General features: G+C 42.2%; 1 protein-coding gene across 12 annotated transcripts in view; it reads left to right on the forward strand.

The window, feature by feature from the left end:
• RCOR3 (REST corepressor 3) overlaps positions 1–14916 on the forward strand; it is a 35652-nt gene extending 20736 nt beyond the window's left edge. For 10 of the 12 annotated variants that reach the window (XM_014521959.2, XM_014521961.2, XM_014521962.2 and 7 more), the window contains 5 exons: positions 856–1074; positions 2364–2441; positions 4161–4218; positions 11291–11532; positions 11955–14916. In XM_014521959.2, the coding sequence (XP_014377445.1) occupies positions 856–1074; positions 2364–2441; positions 4161–4218; positions 11291–11532; positions 11955–12299 (942 nt within the window). In that variant the 3' untranslated portion in view covers positions 12300–14916. The remainder of the gene's footprint in view (positions 1–855; positions 1075–2363; positions 2442–4160; positions 4219–11290; positions 11533–11954) is intronic. The other 2 variants (XM_025209300.1, XM_025209301.1) reach the window with 1 other exon arrangement.
• Positions 14917–19959: the final 5043 nt, after the last annotated feature.

The raw sequence follows: 19959 nt of genomic DNA on the forward strand, positions 1-19959 counted from the left end.
ACCATCTCATTTTCTGCAGGTCCTAGCATCTACCCCTCAGTTTCTCCTAGATCTGGCTCTTGGCTTCTCTGCATCTGAAACCCATAGCTTCTTCCTCTAAGCTGTTCCAAGTGCCTAGTGCCACTTGAGCCCCTGAAGCAGCCACTAAAGGGAAAGATCACCTTCATCCCTACGTGTCTGGTCAGGAGGGAGCATGTTCTGTAGGGTTGTATGTACATATTTTTGTCAGTGTAAGTATATGTTGAAGCTCAGGCATGCCTTATAGCAATGGAATCTTCTGTGTTGAAAAAAATATACCTTCCTCTGTCCTTGCTTCTGAAAACAACTGAACCGTTTGGGCTGAAGTCTTTTAAAAAAAAAAAAAAATAAAAATCAGCCTGAGACAAAGGGCTACATGGAAAACTGAAGCTGGGGCAGCTGAAGTTTGGCAACATTTTAAGCAGCTGAAAACAGCTTTATAATGGAGAGATGCTAGGCAACCTTCATAGGAATGTAATAGAACATTATAAAACATCTTTCAATTGATACCTTCTAATGAACAAGAATTTCCTGACTCTCCCCCCTCCCTTTTTGTAGCAATATGCATGCTAATAATTCTAACACAGTTTGAAAATACAATTAGAGTGGTATGGAGCCAAGCTTTAAACTTTTGAGACGAATAAAAACTTCTTAAAGGCTGACGGCAGGCCTGTCCAACAGCTAATATGATAGTAAAACATCAGCAACAATGCTTTAATGCCCTTCTCTTTTTATAGTTTTTTTTTTCTTGTTTATGTAAATCTTTTATTTAAAAAAAAAAAAAAAGTGTGTATATTTTGCTGTATCCTTTAATCACCTATCTCTTGTAAATTTAAGGGCAATAATGAACAGCCTGTTCAAACCAGCAAAATAGGGCTGGGTAGAAGAGAGTATCAGAGCTTACAGCACCGCCATCACTCTCAGCGTTCTAAGTGTCGTCCACCCAAGGGCATGTATCTGACCCAGGAAGATGTGCTTGCAGTTTCCTGTAGTCCCAATGCTGCCAATACAATTCTTAGACAGCTGGATATGGAGCTAATCTCATTGAAGCGACAGGTATCTTGGGTTATCTGCTTCATTTTTTGTTTGCTTCAAACCTTTTGTACTTGAAAGATGTATTGTCCTAATCCCTTTCTATAGGGAGACTTGTTAAATTGGTCCTTCTAGCTTGCTAGTTCTACTCAGTTGTTGTCTTTTTTTTTTTTTAATGCTCCACTACTGTTATTGAGGGTAAAATAAAGAAAAACTATCCATGTCTAAAAAATTGCTTAAACCTTGAGCAGTTGTTTGGGGGGGGGTTGTATAATGGAAAATGAGATGGAATAAGATTCTAGTACTGTATCTGACTTTATACTCAATGGAATATCCGTGGAAAAAATTATAAGACCAAAGAAAGGAGTGGAAGAGATTCATTTATGAAGTTACCTATAAACAATAAAGGAACTTTGAATAGTGTTGTTTCTTTGTATGACTTTCTGGCTTCTGTTTAGGTGATATAACATTTACCACCTGGCTTTCTATACTACTCCCCTCCGTCCAAGTGATCTAGTGGATGCAGCATTTGAGATCTGTAGTCTCTGCTGCATTTAATCCATTCTCTTCATCAGATTTGCAAAACATCCTCCCACACATTCAGGCACTCATATGGCTCTGTTCTGCAGTATGCAGATCTCTTCTGGCATATATGCAGCCATCTGTCGATCACTTCTGTGCCAACTATAAACTATGTTAAGAGGAATGTGTTAAGTGGGAGGTAAAAGCTGCCCCTTCTGTAAAGTTCTCAACCTCTAAATGGATGTAATAATTCCACCATACAGCATATCAGGAGATCATGGCTACCCTGACACCAGTAAAACTAGACTGCATTAGGAAGGTAGCTGGAATTTTTTTTTTTTTTCTTCAAAGAGTTATTATAGGGGAGGAAGGAAGAATTTAGCCTTTAAAAAAAAAAGTTACATATACAGTTGGTCTTGCTCAACATTTTTCATGTTTTGGTTTTTAAAATTTCCTTATTTGGAGCATTTTGTATTATTTTATTTCCTATGTGGGTTTTGGGTAATTTTGTGAAGATTTATTATTGTAACTTTTTTTTTTCCTCTGGTTTATCATCCTGCTAGACAAACATGAGATCACTGTCTTTGGAAAGGCTGTTTAAATAGTTTTTTGTCTTTCTCTCCAGGGTAGCATGCGTTTGTGAAGATGCAGTTAAAAGTAGAGGAGCCTTAAACCATAATGTTTCTCTCTCTAACTTAGGAGGTACACTTGTGGCAATCCTAGTGAAGATATGTGTGTAAAGTGATCAACTTTCTTTGTGGAGCTGATTAACTTTGTTGTTTTTGACCAAGGTTCAAAATGCTAAGCAAGTAAACAGTGCACTTAAACAGAAAATGGAAGGCGGGATAGAAGAATTCAAACCACCTGAGGTAAATAAGTACAAAGTGCTAAAACTTGTGCCAGTGTATTTTCAGTTGTTGAGTAGATATAATAATACATAAGTTTGAGTCATTTGCTGCTGTACAGTGTTGCATTTCAGATGTACTTTTTAAATGGAATATAAGTTATGTAATGGTAGGGGTGACTGGTCTCTGGAAGAAATCAGCAAAATATGCTATTCCTTAATATATATAAATGGTAAAAGATTGTCACAATTACAAAAGAGGACTGTACAGCAGTCGGTGCCCTACAAAGAACTACTTTTGATGACAAAACTGTTGGCTCTTTTTTTAAGTGCCCTCTTGTCCATGTTTTCCAATAATCTTGCGCTGTTATTTTTCATTAAATTAATAGGTTTGTTTCTTACTACTGAAACAACTTCCCTGTGAATGGGTATGCTGTCAAGTTGGAATAAAATTGTATTTTGAACAATAGAAAATACTGATCACCAGTAGCACTATAGATATCAAAGACTGCATTAAGATCTAGGGAAAGCTGTCAAAGAAATCTAGGTCTAAAATAGGGCTGTCAGTTTAATTGCTGTTAACATGCACAATTAACGCAAGAACCAATTAACACGTTAAAAAAAATTAACACAATAGCGCATGTGGTTTTGGAGCCTGCCCTCCTGCCATCACCGCCACTTCCAGGCCACCCAGTGGGACAGCGGTGGCAGTGCAGAGGAGCTGTAGGGCAGCCTGGGCAGGGGCTCTGGGTGGCTGCAGCAGAAGGGGTGGGGAGGAGGGCACATCCATGCGCAGCCCCCATCCAGGGCCCCGAGCAGCTGGGCTGGCAGCACCAGGGGGTTGGGGAAGGTAGTGCTGAGCTGTGGCAGGGCTGCCTTGGCACCCTCAGGCCCCACACCTCAGGCTTAGGGAAGGTCAGGACTGCCAGGGAGCTCTGGCACAAACCGCTTTCAGGCCTGGGGGGTCCCTGGGCATCCTGCCCCAAGCCCAAGCCATGGGGCCTAAGAATGCCAGCCAGACCTGCTGTGATGAGTCTTGGTGGGATACAGGCTCCAGGCGGCTGCAGCAGGAAGGCAGGTGGGGGGGCACACCCACCTGCAGGTGGGCTGGCAGCACTGGGGGTTTGGGGAAGGAGGCGCTGGGCCGCAAGGTTGGGACCACCTGGGACCCCACTGAGTGAGTAGACAGGGAAGTTCGGGCCCAGACCAGAGCAGTTGCCCCCAGGCCGGTCTGCCCACAGCCACCATTGCTGGGGTGAGGGCAGGGTAAGCCTACCACTGCTGGGGCTATGCTCGGATGGTGGCGCATGCTCCAAGCTCAGGGCAGCTCTGCAGAGACCCTGCTCAGATTGGGCATCCTACTGAGCATGCGGGGGTCCCTCCACCCCGGCCTCCAGACTCCATAAACACCCCATCCCTCTACCATACAAAGTCCCTGCATAATTTTGTGGTTTTAGCTGCGTGATTAAAATCGCGATTAATTGTTTTTTAATCGCACAGCTAATCGTGATCAATTTTTTTAATAGTTTGACAGCCCTAATCTAAATTTAACAGTAATCCAAATACTCCTTCCTTTTTAGTAAATTTAAGATCTAAATTCATGATTTATTGGCTGGAGGGGTATGTCTTCATAGTAAACTTACATGATTTAGCTGAAATTAACTTTTTTATTTTCATGTATTCTACAGTTTTTTTCAGAGTGTACTTTAACAATCTCTGTGCAACTTCTCTAACTTTTTAATAGACTAATCAGAAAATCAATGCCCGTTGGACCACAGAAGAGCAGCTTCTTGCAGTGCAAGGTATGTTGAATGGAATAATCTGTAACAATTCATCTTGAACTGACATGTAGATGACTTAAATGCCACAATCCTCACTCATTTTTTTTGCCTCTTATTTTGTACAAGTGGTTGTTTGTTTATGCTTTATTTTTTAACAAGGAGGGGGAAGTGTGTTCTTTAATCTTGAAAAGACTGTCAAGGTCAAGTCTCTGTTTTTAATAGAAGATCAGTGGGCAGTAGAAGAAATATTGCTAGCATTTAACTTTCTAATTGAAAGGAGTGTGTAAGTGTGTCAGTCTGTCATTACTCAAAATTGTAATTGGTAATTGAAGCTAAATAGCTGTTAGTAGACACTTGTTCTAAACAAAGTAACAAAAAATTACTTTTCTCTCAGTGGTTCTTAAAGACAATATTACCAGACTTTAATTCCAGCGTTCTACTTTAAATGGATCTGAAATACTCCCATATTGAATAGGGAGACTTACACATTCATAAAGAACCAAAAAGAGCGAAGTCCCATTTCTTTGTGGGTTACCTTTACTACTGCGTTGTCCCTTCGTGTGTAGATTTTCATTCAATATTGTACTTCAGAATCTAAAACCGGAGACAAATGCTATACCAACACATTTAATGATTTGGAAATACACTTATTGGTATGCTATTGCATGCAGGTAACGTGCATTTATGTGCATGCATGGATAAGAATTCAGATTTTGTTGTGTTTTAAAATAGTGTATTGTGCAATCCAGAAAACATTATGGTAGAAATATAAATAGTTACATAAAAATAATTTGCATATTTAGTTACATTTTAAGAGTGAGACCATCAGTATTTTAGAGAAGATTAAGAAATTATGACCGTTTTAGGCTGGACATAAAGAGAAACTTCTTTACTGTCCGAGCCCCCAAGGCCTAGAATAGACTCCCTCCAGAAGCAGTGCAAGCACCTACTCTGGGCTCATTCAAGCAACAATTGGATGCTTATCTTGCTGGGATCCTTTCACCCTAGCTGACTTCCTGCACCTGGGGCAGGGGGCTGGACTTGATGATCTTCAAGGTTCCTTCTAGCCCTAACATCTATGAAATATATAAAAGATCAGCTCAATATTATTTTACCAGTCATGCAGTCCTCTCTGTTCTTTATCTCCTTTAAAAATGAATACTTTTTATTGTTTTAAGTATGCCTGTATATATTCACTGAATGCTTGCTACTTGAAAGCTGTTGGGAAACTGATTGATACTGAACCTATTTTTGAAAGAATCAAACTTTTTTCTAAAAGGTTGAATAGCTTTCATTTGCAATTACTTAACAATTTGTACATATTGCTATTACAGTTATTAATAATACATATTGATTATTACATAAGAAGTTCAGAATTGGTTATTTTTTTACTAAGTCCAGTGTTTGTGGTGGGCATAATTTGAAATGGTTATGAAATATTAGTTTTAAATGATTGTGCATGCACACTTTACTTAAAAAAAATAAATAAAAAACCAACCAAACAAAAAACAGTGTGACCAACTAAAAATCAGATGAGAAACAGTGGTCCATTTCATTTGATGCCCCTGTCTGGGAAGAAAAGACAGCCTGAAAAAAAAAACTGAATTATGGAATGTGGGGGTTGGAAGGGACCATACCAGTCATAGAGTCCACTCCCTTGTTAGCTCAAGACAACCATGTTCATAAACTTATTAAGATCCATCTTAAAGTTGAACCTAACTAGGTTCCCACCCCCTGCCGTCCTTTTAGTGTGGTGACAATTGACCTCCTGAGGTCACACTGCTGCCAGTACAGAAACTGCTAAAGTCAGTGCACACTTAATCTGCAGTGATCTCATTTCCTATCTCTTTCTCAGTGTTGTTCTGGGACAGCAGTGCAGATAACCAACCAATGGCTACTAGAAACTTCGATTAAAATGTGGTAAAACTAAAATAGTTAATTTAGTAATTTAGCCCACTTCAAGTAACTGCATGACTAGGATTAGTTCCCAGTCTGGCAAGGAGAGGAGTAAGTTGGCCTCTATAAAGTAGGCACCTGGGTTGTTTGTTTATTTCAAGATCCATTTTAGCAAGAGATCAAATCTAATCATATAATACTCTTCTCAACAAGGAGATTAGAAAGAACTTGGGGTAGTGTTTTGTACTGCAGGGTTGTATGATGATAAGTATTGTATGTCAGTTAAGAATTACCTGGCTTAAAGAGCTGGTAGACACTTTCAAGATGCAATGAAACAATACTAATAAAGTGTACACATGTACACTTGAGTGCTGTATTCATATCTGTAATATTTTTGAGACCTATTTATACAAGAAAGAGTATTGATAGGCTAAAATGAATAAACCTGATCTACATATGTCGAGTGAGAGAAATGCATTTTATTTTATGGTATCTTTTGTTTGCTGTTAACTAATTCAAACCAGTTAGTAGGTAAATTGCAGTGGGTCTTTTAATTAACATTGTGAATTAGTGAGGCTCTTTTTTTGCTGCTTGTAGGAAAGATGTGGCAGGACAAAGGGGATTGAAGCATAGTGGGGAAACTGCTTTTTAAAGTAGTAGCCAGGCGCTCATCTCATCCCTGTACACAGCTGTCTGAACAGAGTAAAATCCTTGTCCTTGCTCCTCCCAGACTTATTCTGCTGACTCTCTTGCATTTGCCAACACCCTGCAGTCATTGGTTGCCTGCCTTAACCACTGGCCTCAGCAGTCAAAGTTGTAATCCATTTCAGTGATGCAACATATGATGACAACTATGATGTCAAACTATGAAACATCCTTTTAGAGGTGCTGTGGCATCCAGCTGCAACTGCTCCATGATCAAGCACAGCCAGAACAGCCTAAAGCAGACATGAGTGGCTGCATTTTTGTTGCAGCTTGTTTTGGTCTGCTGTTGCCCCCGAAACAGGCATGCAAGCCTGGTGGAACTGTAGACATTTATACACGTGCTCCAGGGCGTGTGGGGAGGTGCACTTCAATTACAGCGGCTCCAAGAGTACGCAGCATGTCATGTGGATCAGCATCCCTATGCTGAAGAATGGTGGTGGGGGCGCTTTAACTAAGCTTGTCGAACGAGCTTTAGTTAGTGCCCTTGCCACCACTTTTCAGCACGGGGATGCTGATGCACATGATGCTGGAGGCTGCTGGAGTGCAGTAATTTCCACACTCCAGCAGACTCAATTAATCGAATGTCCTCCTTCGATGCACTCTAATTAGGGCCAGATTAACACTTTAGTGAGGCCCTAGGCAAACTCGTGGGCCTCGGGCCAGTCGAGACCTCCTTGTTCACCCCAGCACTGCTGCCTGTGGGGAGTGAGGCTTGGAGCCACCATTAGGAAGCAGCCACCACAGCGGTAAGACCTGCATAGGGTAAGGGGGGAAGGGAGGCAGACGGGGCTATTTGTGCCACAGCTCAGGACCCTAGGTATGTTTGCCTATGTGTTAATCTGGACCTGGATATAATTACAGCATGTTGGAGCAGCCTCCCTGCACATGTATAGGTGCCCTGTGTCTCCAGAAGGAGCACTGAGGGGGCTAGACTGAGAAGGGCTGCAGCAAAAGCAGGCATTTTTGCTTGCATTAGGTTTATCTGGTTGTGCATGAGGAACATGGGGCAGTTCCACCTGGCCATGGCCATGGTGGTGGCAATGGCAGCACCCTGCTTGAGAACCACTGAGGTAAGCTGGGGCAACACAGCAGTGATACTTAACCAGGATGATGTCAAATTTTTTTTTAAAGTTATGAAGTGGTGCCCTGTCTCAAATTTATTGAAATTCAGTGGCTTAGTCCAACCATATAGAAATAGCTGCAGTTTGGGCCTTCAAAAGCTTCAACTGTAGTTCCCTACTTTACTGTTGATGTGTTGTTGTTGTTCACATATAATGAATACGATACATTTTCACAGAAAATAAAAAGGGCACAGCAACCTGTAGGTTATGGCTTTTCTTTAAGCAAATCTGAAATATATGCTGTAATGTTAAGTGACTCTCCTCACTACATCCTTATTCTTTCTGAATTGAGGCATCACATCTTGCATGGATCTTTTCCTGTTATTGGGTATAGAAATGATATCCTCTGAGAATGAGTCATGAGGAATTCCTACACTTCATAAATCAAATTTTATTTCACTTGTGACACATGAAAGATTCTGTAGCAGAAAACAAAGGCTGCTTACAGATGTAAGCCTCTCCCCTCCAAAAACAGCACTTACTTTAAAACTCTGCATGATGTCAGGCTGAGCCCAGCGCATGCCCAGAAGAGGCATTGCATTAGTTTGACCTGGCTCACTCAACATCTGTATAGATTGGGAGCTTCCGTAGGGCTTTTTGATTGAATCGGCTATTAGATGAAAATACCAAAAAACTTCACAGAAGCACCTGATCTATACAGATGTTGGGCAAGCCAGGTCAAACTAAGATGCTGCCTCTTCCGGTAAAGCCCACCTTTCCTCTTCCTCCTCCCTCCCCCACTCCCTCCCAATCTGTCAGCAGCCAAAGTGATTCTCCAATTTTCAATCTATTAACATGTTTCATAGTTGGTAGGGTCGGAAGGGACCTGAGCAGATCATCAAGTCTGACCCCCTGCCAAGGCAGGAAAAAGTACTGGGGTCAAACAACCCCGGCAAGGTGTTCCTCCAACCTCCTCTTAAAGACCCCCAGGGTAGGAGCCAGCACCACTTCTCTTGGAAGTTGATTCCAGATCCTAGCCGCCCTGACAGTGAAGTAGCGCCTCCTGATGTCTAGTCCGAATCTACCGTCTCCCCGCTTGTGACCGTTATTTCTAGTGACTCCTGGTAGCGCTCGGGGGCACAGGGACTTCCCCACTGCCTGCTGGTCCCCCCTGACTAGTTTGTAAACGGCCACTAGATCCCCTCCCGCCCTTCTCTTGGGGAGGCTGAACAGGTTGAGGTTCCTTAGCCTCTCCTTATAGGGCCTGCCCTGCTGCCCCCTGATCATGTGGGTGCCCCTCCTCTGGACCCTCTCCATGTTGTCCACATCCCTCCTGAAGTGCGGCGCCCAGAACTGGATGCAGTCCTCCAACTGTGGCCTGACCAGTGTTGCATAGAGGAGGATGATCACCTCCTTGGACCTGCTTGAGATGCATTTGTGGATGCATGACAAGGTACCATTTGCCTTCCTGACCGTGTCCCCACACTGTTGACCCATCCTGTTCTCATCCACCCACCCCTGTAACCTATCTAGGTCCGATTGCAGCCTATTCCTCCCTTTTAGCATGCCCGCTTCTCCCCACATCTTAGTGTCATCTGTGAATTTGAACAGGGTGCTTTTTACCCCCTCATCCAAGTTGCTGATGAAGATGTTGAACAGTGCAGGCCCGAGGATCGAGCCCTGGGGGACCCCACTGCCCACATCCCTCCAGGTCAAAAATGACCCGTTCACCACCACTCTCTGGGTGCAACCCTCCAGCCAGTTAGTGACCCATCTGACTGTGTAGGTGTCGACACCAGAGTCCCCTAGTTTTTTAATGAGAATGGGGTGAGAGACCGTGTCGAAGGCCTTCCTAAAGTCCAGAAAGACTATGTCCACTGCTACCCGTGGATCTAAGGATTTTATGACCTGGTCATAGAAGGCCAGCAGGTTGGTCTGACAGGACCTGCCTCTAATGAACCCAGGTTGGTTGCCCCTAAGCATAATCTCCCCTGCTGGCCCCTCGCAGACATGCGCCAGGATAATTCTCTCAAAAAGCTTACCCAGGATCAAGGTAAAACTAACTGGCCTATAGTTTCCTGGGTCCTCCTTCCTTCCTTGTTGTTTGACACTAAACTATGAAATACAGCTGGTTCACAGTAGAATCTTAAAGGTTATAAAATCTTGAACTTTCCACTTGATCAGAAATATGAAACTTCTCTTTTTGCCATGGTACTAAGTTTGGAACACTAGAGTTTGGCTTTTTGAAGATTTTTCCTCTCTGAAAATGGGAAATGAGGAGAGGAACTTGGGACAATTTATTCTTAATATAACAAAAGAGAATAGACTTAGTAACTCTCTTGATATTGGGTAGAAACTGAGCTTAAGAAGAATTGGTAAAACTTGAAATAGTCAGTTAGATGCTAGTACTAGGGTGTTTGATTTGGTGCTGGTATGTATCAAGACCTGTGCATGCAAAGGTTCTCCCCATCCCATGCTTTTTTTCTTATAAAAAGTATAATTTTTCCACTGTTGCCTAACGCAGCGTTAAGGTTTTGGGGAAGAGTAAACAATAATAATCATGTGGCCATCTGTAATGAAACTGTCTTATTCAGGGGGCCATAAAAATTGGCAAGAGGGAGAAGAGAATCTCCACATCACTCTCACCTTTTGCTGGAGAATTAGATCCTAACAGCTTGTTTTGGTATCTGTTTCCAAATGCTTAAATCATTGAAAAAGATAATTATCTCAAGCCCCTTGGTGAGGATGGGCGTGTGACCTCTTTTAAGTATTTATTATTGTTCGGTTAATATATGTTAATTGTATTCTTATTTACAGGGTTGTTTCCCATGTTATGCATGGGATTGTGAAGACAGGCTGTGAATTTAAGGATAAAGAAAATGCCAAAATGTTAGAATTCTGGGGGGGGGTTCTACCTTTTGCTAAGTCTAGTACATTTTTTGTGGTGAGCTCAGCTGCTGTTTGCCAGCTGCCACATAGCAGTTCTGCAAAGGAATTGGCTCAGCCACATGCAACTGGCTTGGAAGGAGCCTATAATTGAGCCTGTGGCACTCAGTTAACATTCAGAGTTAATATATTTCCCCCAACACAGTTTTCATGGGCTCCTCCCGATCTCCTTTCAAAAAAAACTTGAAGCATTGTTTGCCCAACAGAGACGAGCCCTTTGTGGCTGTAGATTGTTGGCCCTTTGAGTAACCCTTGATCTTTTACAAGTCAGTTACAAGCCCCAGCCGGACTGATTTGCACTTTCAAGGCTGTGTTTGCAAGGCAGAATGGTGGTTGTTTTTTTTCCATGGAGGCTGAGGTCTGCCTTATAATTAAATTCTCCAAGTTTCAAACTTGGCTGACTGTCCCAAAGACCATGTCTGTGTATATCACACAGCTGTGCTTGACTCTTCCTTCACAGGTATATTATTTACTTTACCTTCCAGGTGTCCGCAAATATGGTAAAGATTTTCAAGCTATTGCAGATGTAATTGGCAACAAGACTGTTGGTCAAGTGAAGAACTTCTTTGTAAACTACAGGCGTCGGTTTAACTTAGAGGAGGTGTTGCAGGAGTGGGAAGCGGAACAAGGAACCCTGGCTTCTAATGGTGATGCTTCTACTCTAGGGGAGGACACAAAAAATACTTCTAATGTGCCATCAGGAAAGAGCACTGACGAAGAAGATGAGGTGTGTTTTGTGTATCACATAAGTGAGCATGGGTTGAGGATTAGCATTTAATTCAATGAAATATAAATCAGCTTTAATTTTGGTGAATGACAAACCATATTCATAAACACTGATACACTTGCATACTGAAGGGCCAGTTCTTGCTCTCATTTTATTGAGAACAGGATGGTGTATTTAAATAGAGAACTTATAAACATGTATTAATGTAAGAGAAAAGTAGGACTTCTGTTTCTTCATAAGCTCTCTTTTTAGTTTCACTGTTAAGCTATCTAGAAATTAAAATGCTTCCTTGGTAACTTTTTTTTTTCTTCCCTTGCCTTGCCCCCCCAATTTCATAAAATACTGCTTCCCGTATAGTGGACTGTGGCAACCCAAAATACATTATACTGTCTCCAGGATTGCTCTCTTCTTTTATTTTATAGGCACAGGCCACACAGGGCACTCAGTGTTCCGGTCCTTCACCTCCTGCACAGGCATCTGCTCCAGTGCCAGCAACTCCTGTAGCAACTTTGAACCAGCCTCCTCCATTACTTCGTCCAACGCTTCCTGCTGCTCCAGCTCTCCATCGTCAACCTCCACCACTTCAGCAGCAGGCTCGATTTATTCAGCCAAGACCAACCCTAAACCAGCCCCCACCACCACTCATCCGCCCAGCTAATTCCATGCCTCCTCGTCTAAATCCAAGGCCAGTGTTGTCCACGGTCAGTGGCCAACAGCCACCCTCACTTATTGGAATTCAGACAGAATCACAGTCCCCTCTGCACTAAAGAAATTGAAGTAAGGCAGAGCTGTGTTAACTCCTGAAAATTAAATATTGTATCAGTGTCTACTTTTTCTCAAATAATGAAGGGGAGAAAAGAGCAAGTCTTCTAAGGTATTGAACTGGTTTCAAGAAGAGGAGGAAGCTTTAAAAACTAGCAGTAGAACCATGTGAATGACTATCTATATAAAAGAATCTTCCGTGCAGAAGAGCTGTACAGCAAAACAATGCCTACAGTTTAGCCCTCTTCTGTATGAATAACTGCTGAAGGAAGCTAACCTCTTAAATGAATAAATGTTCTGCACACCGAGATCTTGTTTAACTGATTTTTACTCTATTTATTTTGAAGTTCTTTATATTCAGACATCTTAGTACAGGAAAGCAGTGTCTGGCAAATCTAGGAATTGTGACAACTCCTGACTGTTTTAAGTAATAATGTGGGGAGATAATTTTTACATTTTCCTATGTTAGGAGTGCAAGAACTAACAGTTAGCCTTCAATTCACTTTGGCACTGTTTAGACATGTAATAGAAGCATTTCATGCACTTTTAAAATGTAGACAGCTTTCTCTTTTATTTTATACTTTTCTCAGACTGACTTTACATTTTTTGGTTTAAAAAACAGTAAGGTTTCATTAAATACTCCTTTTGGAAGAATAATCTGAAGGATCTGCTGAGCTATTTTACCAAACATTAAATTTAGTGATGTGTATGTTCTAAATTTACAAACACTCCAATGCTATGAGTCCAGTTTCCAAATGCAACTTTTTTTGTGGGCTGGCAACTTCCAGCACCAGGGAGAATAATAACAACTGCTGCAGTTTGGCCACTCTAGTTATTACTCCTACAGTTTAAGTACAGAGGAGTTTAATCCCACTTTAAATGTTCACTTATGCAGTTACGTATCCCAGATTACTACTCTTTTCCTAAGGCTTTGATTACCAATGTAGCCTAAATGCTGGTGTTGACAGTTGGAAAGGAGTGTGTTCTCTCAAATGTAGTAATGATGAGGATGCATGTTAGATGCAATCATCTGCCTCGTTAAACAGGAACCTTTCCTTTCACCTATGGCCTGTCTTGTTTTTTGATGGCTTGTTTATATTTAAACCAAGTACAAAGCAAGTAACTAGTTATACCAATCTGTGGTATCATTGCGGTTGAACATTGCCTGCTTGATTTCTAGGTTGGGAGCAAAGAATTTTGGTGGATTGACTAAATTATGACCCCAGAATAAAAGGAAAAATGTGATAGTGCATTAGTTTTCCTAGAAAACTAGGCCCAAAAATCAGATAAAGAAGTGTTTCAACTCTCAAATGTGGTTAGTTCAGGAGCCATTGTGGTCTGGATCAAGCTTTGGGAAAAGTTCCAGTTTGAATACTGTGTGACCTGCATCTATATTGATTGTCATGCTGTTTATCTGGAACTGTTTTTAATTTCATATCTTATTCTTGGTCCAGTTATAGGTGAACATAGAATAAACTGAATATTCAATTAAAATTGAAAGGTGCTATCCCCAGCCTCCAACAGATGCAGGGGCTCGGCACTCATAACAATTATAGTTAACAGTTTGCAAAAATCTTGTATCTGTGCAAAGGGAAGTTCTTGTAGCAGCTTTTTATGTACTGCATTTTTAATTCCAATATTACATTTTGAGACTTGTAGCCTTAAATGTGATTAAGGTTTTGGCCCTACATACTTTGTATTTCTTCATTCAGCTACTCTTTTTAGAAGGTCTTGTAAACTTTAAGAGATCTGGCTGCTAATTTGCTGATCTCCTAAATGTACTGAAATAAAAGGGTCCCTCTTCTATGGGTCCCTTCCCAATCTTCCCCCTCTTTCTATCCCCCCCTTCCTTCCCAGCACGCACGCATACCAAAATTAGATTCCCAGGCACCACATGTGCATTAAATAGTGGCTTTTCCACAAAGGAAAGTAAGGTTGTAAAATGGGAGCTCTCCAAGAGGTTTTTTTGTTTTGTTTTTTGGGGTTGGTTTTTTTTTAGTGATTGTTGAAACCTGTCTGGGAGCTAAGTGCCCCTCAACAACTACATGAAGTCTAGCTGGGCTCCAGACTTCCAAGCTGGCAAGAACCCTATAATGTGCATTTTGACATAATGGTCTAAATACCTAACTTTAATTGTTAACCTTAATAGAATACATTTTCAGTAATTTTTTTTTTTAAGTATTTATATCAAGTCTCCCAGGTGTGTGTACTGTACCTTTGCTAATTTTTGTCTTGTCTGTTGTCAGTAGAATTTCAGTATGCAGAATGTTGGGTGTTGCAGTACGGTTGGCTACCACCAACTGCTATCAAACTGTTCAGTACATTGTAATTCAGTTTAACCCTGTTTAAATATTCTGTAACTGGGCAAAGGTGCTGTATTTGAGGGGCAAGGGTATATAGTATAATAATTTACATACACCATAGCACACAGTAGGGAAATCCTAGCATTTGTAGTACTAAACAAATATGTACATAACAAAAATGTCTTTTGTGTGCTTTGCAGAATATGTGCATACAGTTTGCACGTCTTGTTTTGGGGGCGGGGTTTGTTTTAAGCAGTGTTTTTTGCCTGGAAGAGTGATATGCTTGCTGCTTAATCAAAGGATTAAAGTTTTAAAGGAATCTGTGTCTTCTATTTTTATGTACCTTATAATGGTCTAAAAATGTTAGGGCCCTTATACTGTGATTTCTCTTCTAAATTCATTTATATTTTTTTAAGAATTAGAAATAAAATTATACAATGGTGTTAATTGGGGATTTTTTTTATTATTTTATTTTATTTTATTTCATTTTTTTGCATATCACTAAAACCTCCTGTTTTGATTGTAACCTAGTTTTAGGAAATGAACTATAATTTCCAGGTTGGCTTAATTTTGTCACAATAAAAATGTTTGCACATTTCAGGTTTGGTAGAGAGACTTTATCGTGCTTTATTAAAAATATTGCAACTTTTCAGGATTTTTATGTACAGTTTTATTTTTAGTTAATAAAGCAATGTAAGCAGTAACTATTCACAATGAATAGCACATGTAAGTGTAAAGGTATGTTTTGAAAAAGGTATTTCCAAGGTCAAGAATCTGATTCCCAGAAATAGAGTATGGAAGTACAAAAAGAAATGCTGTATCAGTTTTATTATGAATTGGGGGCAGACATTTCACTACTCTAAGGGAAATGTTATAAAGTGTTTACATGACACCATTCCTACCCTGAAGAAAACAATGCATGGAACAATATCTAAAAGCAAGTTATGGACCAGCATTGTGATACTGCAAAATTATAAAAAAGAGTTTGCAAAGAGTGGCATTTTAAAAAAATATGCAGAAAGGAGAGTGGTAATTACAAGCTGGATGCAGGAAGCTGTTCCAAGAGAAAGGAGGTTGCTTCAAAGTAGCGAAGTTGAGATGAGGGCATGAAGGGACCAACACTAGGAATGAATTATGTTTGTGGACAAAGGTATGAGGTTGAGAGAGGCAACAATTGAGAAGCTAGTGACCGGATTTTAGGGTCTTCCTGGAGTTGTTTTTGAACAAGTAGACAGAAACAATCGTCTTTCTGCAGATAAATGTACAAAATGAGTATCTAATCTAAAATAGTTAAATTTGAGGAAAGGGGGTTTATATGAAATAGTCTTGCTTATTATGATTAATATTACAAAGCTGAAAATGAGCCCCATGGTTTTTAAAAGCTGATGTAGTATCATAGAAATTAAGGACTGGAAGGGATCTTGAAAGATCAAAGCCAACCCCCTTGCTCTGGGCAGGAATACTGCTGAGATCAAATGATCCCAGCAAGGTGTCTGTCCAGTCTCCTCTTGAAGACTTCCAGGGTAGGGGACTGCACCACCTCCTTGGGAAGTCTGTTCCAGATTCTGGTCACCCTTACCGTAAAGTTCTTCCTTGCATCCAACCTGAAATTATCCTCTGACAGTTTATGGCTATTGTTCCTGTCTTCTCCTGGTACGCCCTAGTGAATAGTTTTTCTCCCAGCTTCTGATATTCACCCCTTACATACTTATAGATGGCCACCAAGTCCCTGCTCCGTTTTCTCTTCCCCAGACTGAACAGTCCCAGATTCCTTGGTCTGTCCTCAAAGTTTGTCCTCCAGGCCCTTAATTATTCTTGTGGCCCTTCTCTGGACCCTTTCATACATATTGGTATGTAATGATAAAGACACTTGCCTTCAAGCCAGTTTGACACTGCACCTGAAATGGGAAGAACAAGCCTTTTAATTTTTCAGTGGACACTTTTGATCCTAATATGATATCCTGGTAGAAATGTACATGGATATTTCATTGATGGGTCAAATGGAGAGAGAATAAGAAATATAGTTAAGTTGCTTGCACATCTCTTAGCAAGGATCCTGTCAAAGCTGATGCTTGTATTGAACTTGCCTTTTAAAAATACCCAATTTATTTTCTCCTGTTGTTTTCTTGTTATTGAGAGCTCCTTAAGTGAAGGAAGGTTTGGCAAAGTAACCCCTCTGAGAGCTTGCTTTCACTATATCTTTTTACTAGCAAAAGTGTCTATGCTATTTATTTTTTTGCCATCTTGAGATCGTTTTGGACTCCTGGATGTTGTATATGTTTACTAAGTGAAGTGCAAGGTCTTGGGATATCCAAAGTCATCCTAGTAGATCGCTCTTTTCCTCCTTATGCAGAAGCTTCCTTGACATCTGCGTTCAAGTGGAACCATGACTCTCTCCCACTCATGAGTGCAGAAAGCAGCTTTCTCAGTAAACATTGCCCTGGCTATCGTCAGTTTTAGGTGATAAATTCATTGTTTTGACTGTTCCTCAATAATGTCAATCACCACCACCCCAACTAAACCCAGAATTTAAGCAAGGTATTATTGCAGGGTGAGGAGGAAGAAAAATTCAGCTTCTCAAATCCCTGGCAGGTGACAGTGTAAATACCTATGTAGACTATGAGCTTTAGTAATGATGTCTCTTTTCCCCCCCCCCCACCTTAATTGTGCCATAGTCATTGAATGGCCAACTCTCCATACCTGGAAATAACTTAAGTGATGGTGGTTACAGGCTGTTTGTGGCTACAGAAGGAAAGGCACTACTTTAGCCAGGCTATTCCCTATCCTGTTATATGGCTCTACAGATAAATGTGACATAAATATACTTCCTCTCTGATTTAACTTTTGCTTTTGGTCTTTCATAACCAGACAAAAAGTATATTTTAACTTTTGCTTTTGTCTGTCTTCTGTTCTTTCTTTATATTTAAGTTTTGCTTTTGTCTTTCACAGATTCACAGTTGAGGTCTGTTTCCTTAAGGGCAGATTTATTCCTGGAAGCATTTATTCTAAAAGAATGATACCTGAATCTTACAGTGTGAATTAGGAATGATTCCAGGGTAAAAAGCCAACTCTAAATGGGGATGTGTAATACTACCTGAAAATCATTGGAGTCGAGTTTTCACTGTTCTTAGTGTTGCAAATCTTTAGTATTATTTCAGGGTAAATTAACAAATATCACAGGATGGAATCAGTGATTGATATTCTCAGCATTTTTGCTAAGACTTCCTAACTCCCTTCAGTCTGTGCAGGGGAATTAACGTGATCTGATAGTTCTTCCATATTGTTAAGTACTGCAACCTTGCTTTTTCCATTCATGTTTTCCACAGTGTTTCACAAATCTTAGAATTTTGGCAGGCTCGTAGCAATTAACCACTTGCTGAAAAGCAAACACTGCCAGGATGGCAGGGAGAACTCTAGGCAGCCCACACAGCAGAAGTGGGCCAGTTATTGCCTTGTATTTTTTTTTTCCTAATAGTAAAATTAGGACTTGAAAAAAATCCATGGTGGTGCCAGTTCTGAAGAGTGTGGCGCTTTATTTTTATTTCTGGAATAAAGGTAATATCTAATAAATTATACTATCCAATATTAAAATTCCTTATATTCCATTAGAGGATAAGATTTTAAGTTATACAAACCTGTTTGGCCTTATTGTTGCACATCACTGATCTGAAAAAACCTTTTTGCCCTGCAGTCCAGATGAGAGATATGGGGCTAGTCTGTGGGTTGGATAGGGACTAGCCTGCTGGGATTGGACCCTGGGTCTTATACAGGGGAGGGCAATTATTTTGGGCAGAGGGCTGCTTGCTGAGTTTTGGCAAGCCATTGAGGGCAGCATAACAAGCAGCCCAGGGCAGATTAATATTAATTTTCTGAACTTTTTAGGGGCCCTGTGGGCCAGATAGAATGGCCTGGTGGGCTACATATTGTCCATCCCTGGTCTTATACCACCCCTGCCTGCTGGGAGTGGGCCCCAAGAGCTGTACCATGCTTGCCCAGCCCTGCATGCAGGGAGCAGGCTCTGGGCTCCACACTGACTTCACCCAGGCCTGCACACTAGAATTGGGCCCAAGGGATCCTCTGCCATCTTCACCATCCTGCATGCAGGGAGTGGGATCCAGGGGCCCACGCTGCCTCTGCCTGGTCCTATATGCTGGCCTGGGGGCTGTGTGTCTGGCCTAGGGCACAGGTCCATGGAGCCATAGGGAGCTTCTTGTACTGGAGGGCAGGGTGCTGGAGGCTGGATCTGGCCAGTGGGCCACAGGTCAAGCATCCCTGTTCCAGATGGATGCATCCTAGTGACAAGTAAATTTTGCTAGTGTTTATTTTCTCAAGGTAGTGGCTTGAGACTTACAGGCTCCAACATAGGTGGTGGAAGGCTGGGGCTAACAGGGGTTAGCCCCCCTGAACTAATTTCAGGGAGGCCAGCAGCAGTGCTTGGCGCTACTTGGTGCTGCCACCACCCCCCACTGCCACAGCACTCTGCCCAGTGCCCTCACCACATGCTCCTCCCCACCACACAGTACCAGTGTGTCCTGGCCCCACAGTGGCCCTCAGTCCCCCGAAATAGTATTTTTCTCCTGCTGCTACCAGGCTTCAGGCTAATGTAAAACTACCTACTTATGCAGGCAGTTCCTGGCAAGTCCACAGGGCCACTCCCACGAATGAAACTACAGGCCTATTTAAACCTTTGCAAAGCTAGGGCTTGAAATGGACTAGGCTCCGAGCTTGCCACTTGATGGACGTGGGCCAGCCCTAAGGCATGTGTCAGCTCCTTAAAAACCAAACGGTGCTCTCCCCAGCTACGCTCCCTTGGCGACATTAAAGCAGATGCGAGTGGCACTCCACCCAGAACGGGACAGTTAAGGACCGCAGCGGCGCAGGCTGCTGACTTCATGTTTTAAACCAGCTGCTGTGGCGCACGACAGGGTGGTGGGCAGGAGCTCCTAGGGCTGATTTTAGGCAGAAGGGCGCAGGTGGTCACTCAGCAGCCTGTCCTGCCAGCCAAGAGCTGCCTGCTCCTTCTGGCTGCCCTGTGAACCCCACGCCCCCACCAGGCACTCAGCTGCTGGTCCCTGGCAGGAAGCTGTGGGAGGCAGCTGAATGTCCTGGGTCCCTGAGGCAGGGCTTCCCTGTACCTTCTCTGCCCAGCCTCTCCGATAGACTGTAGGCGGCGCGGTGCAGTCACAGAGGCAGGGGCTTACAGAGCCCAGCCCGGCGGCGGGAAAGCCGAAAGCGGCGCAGCTGCAGCAGGGGCGGTTCCCGCGCCTCCGCCCCGCCTCAGGGAGCGTGGAGCCCCGCCCGCCGGGCGCTGGGGCTGGGGCGGGAAAGTTTGCGGCGCGGGGGCGCGGCCGCGGGAGGAGGA

This window comes from Alligator sinensis, unplaced genomic scaffold (genome assembly GCF_000455745.1).
Source record: "Alligator sinensis unplaced genomic scaffold, ASM45574v1 scaffold633_1, whole genome shotgun sequence".
NCBI classification, from domain to species: domain Eukaryota; kingdom Metazoa; phylum Chordata; order Crocodylia; family Alligatoridae; genus Alligator; species Alligator sinensis.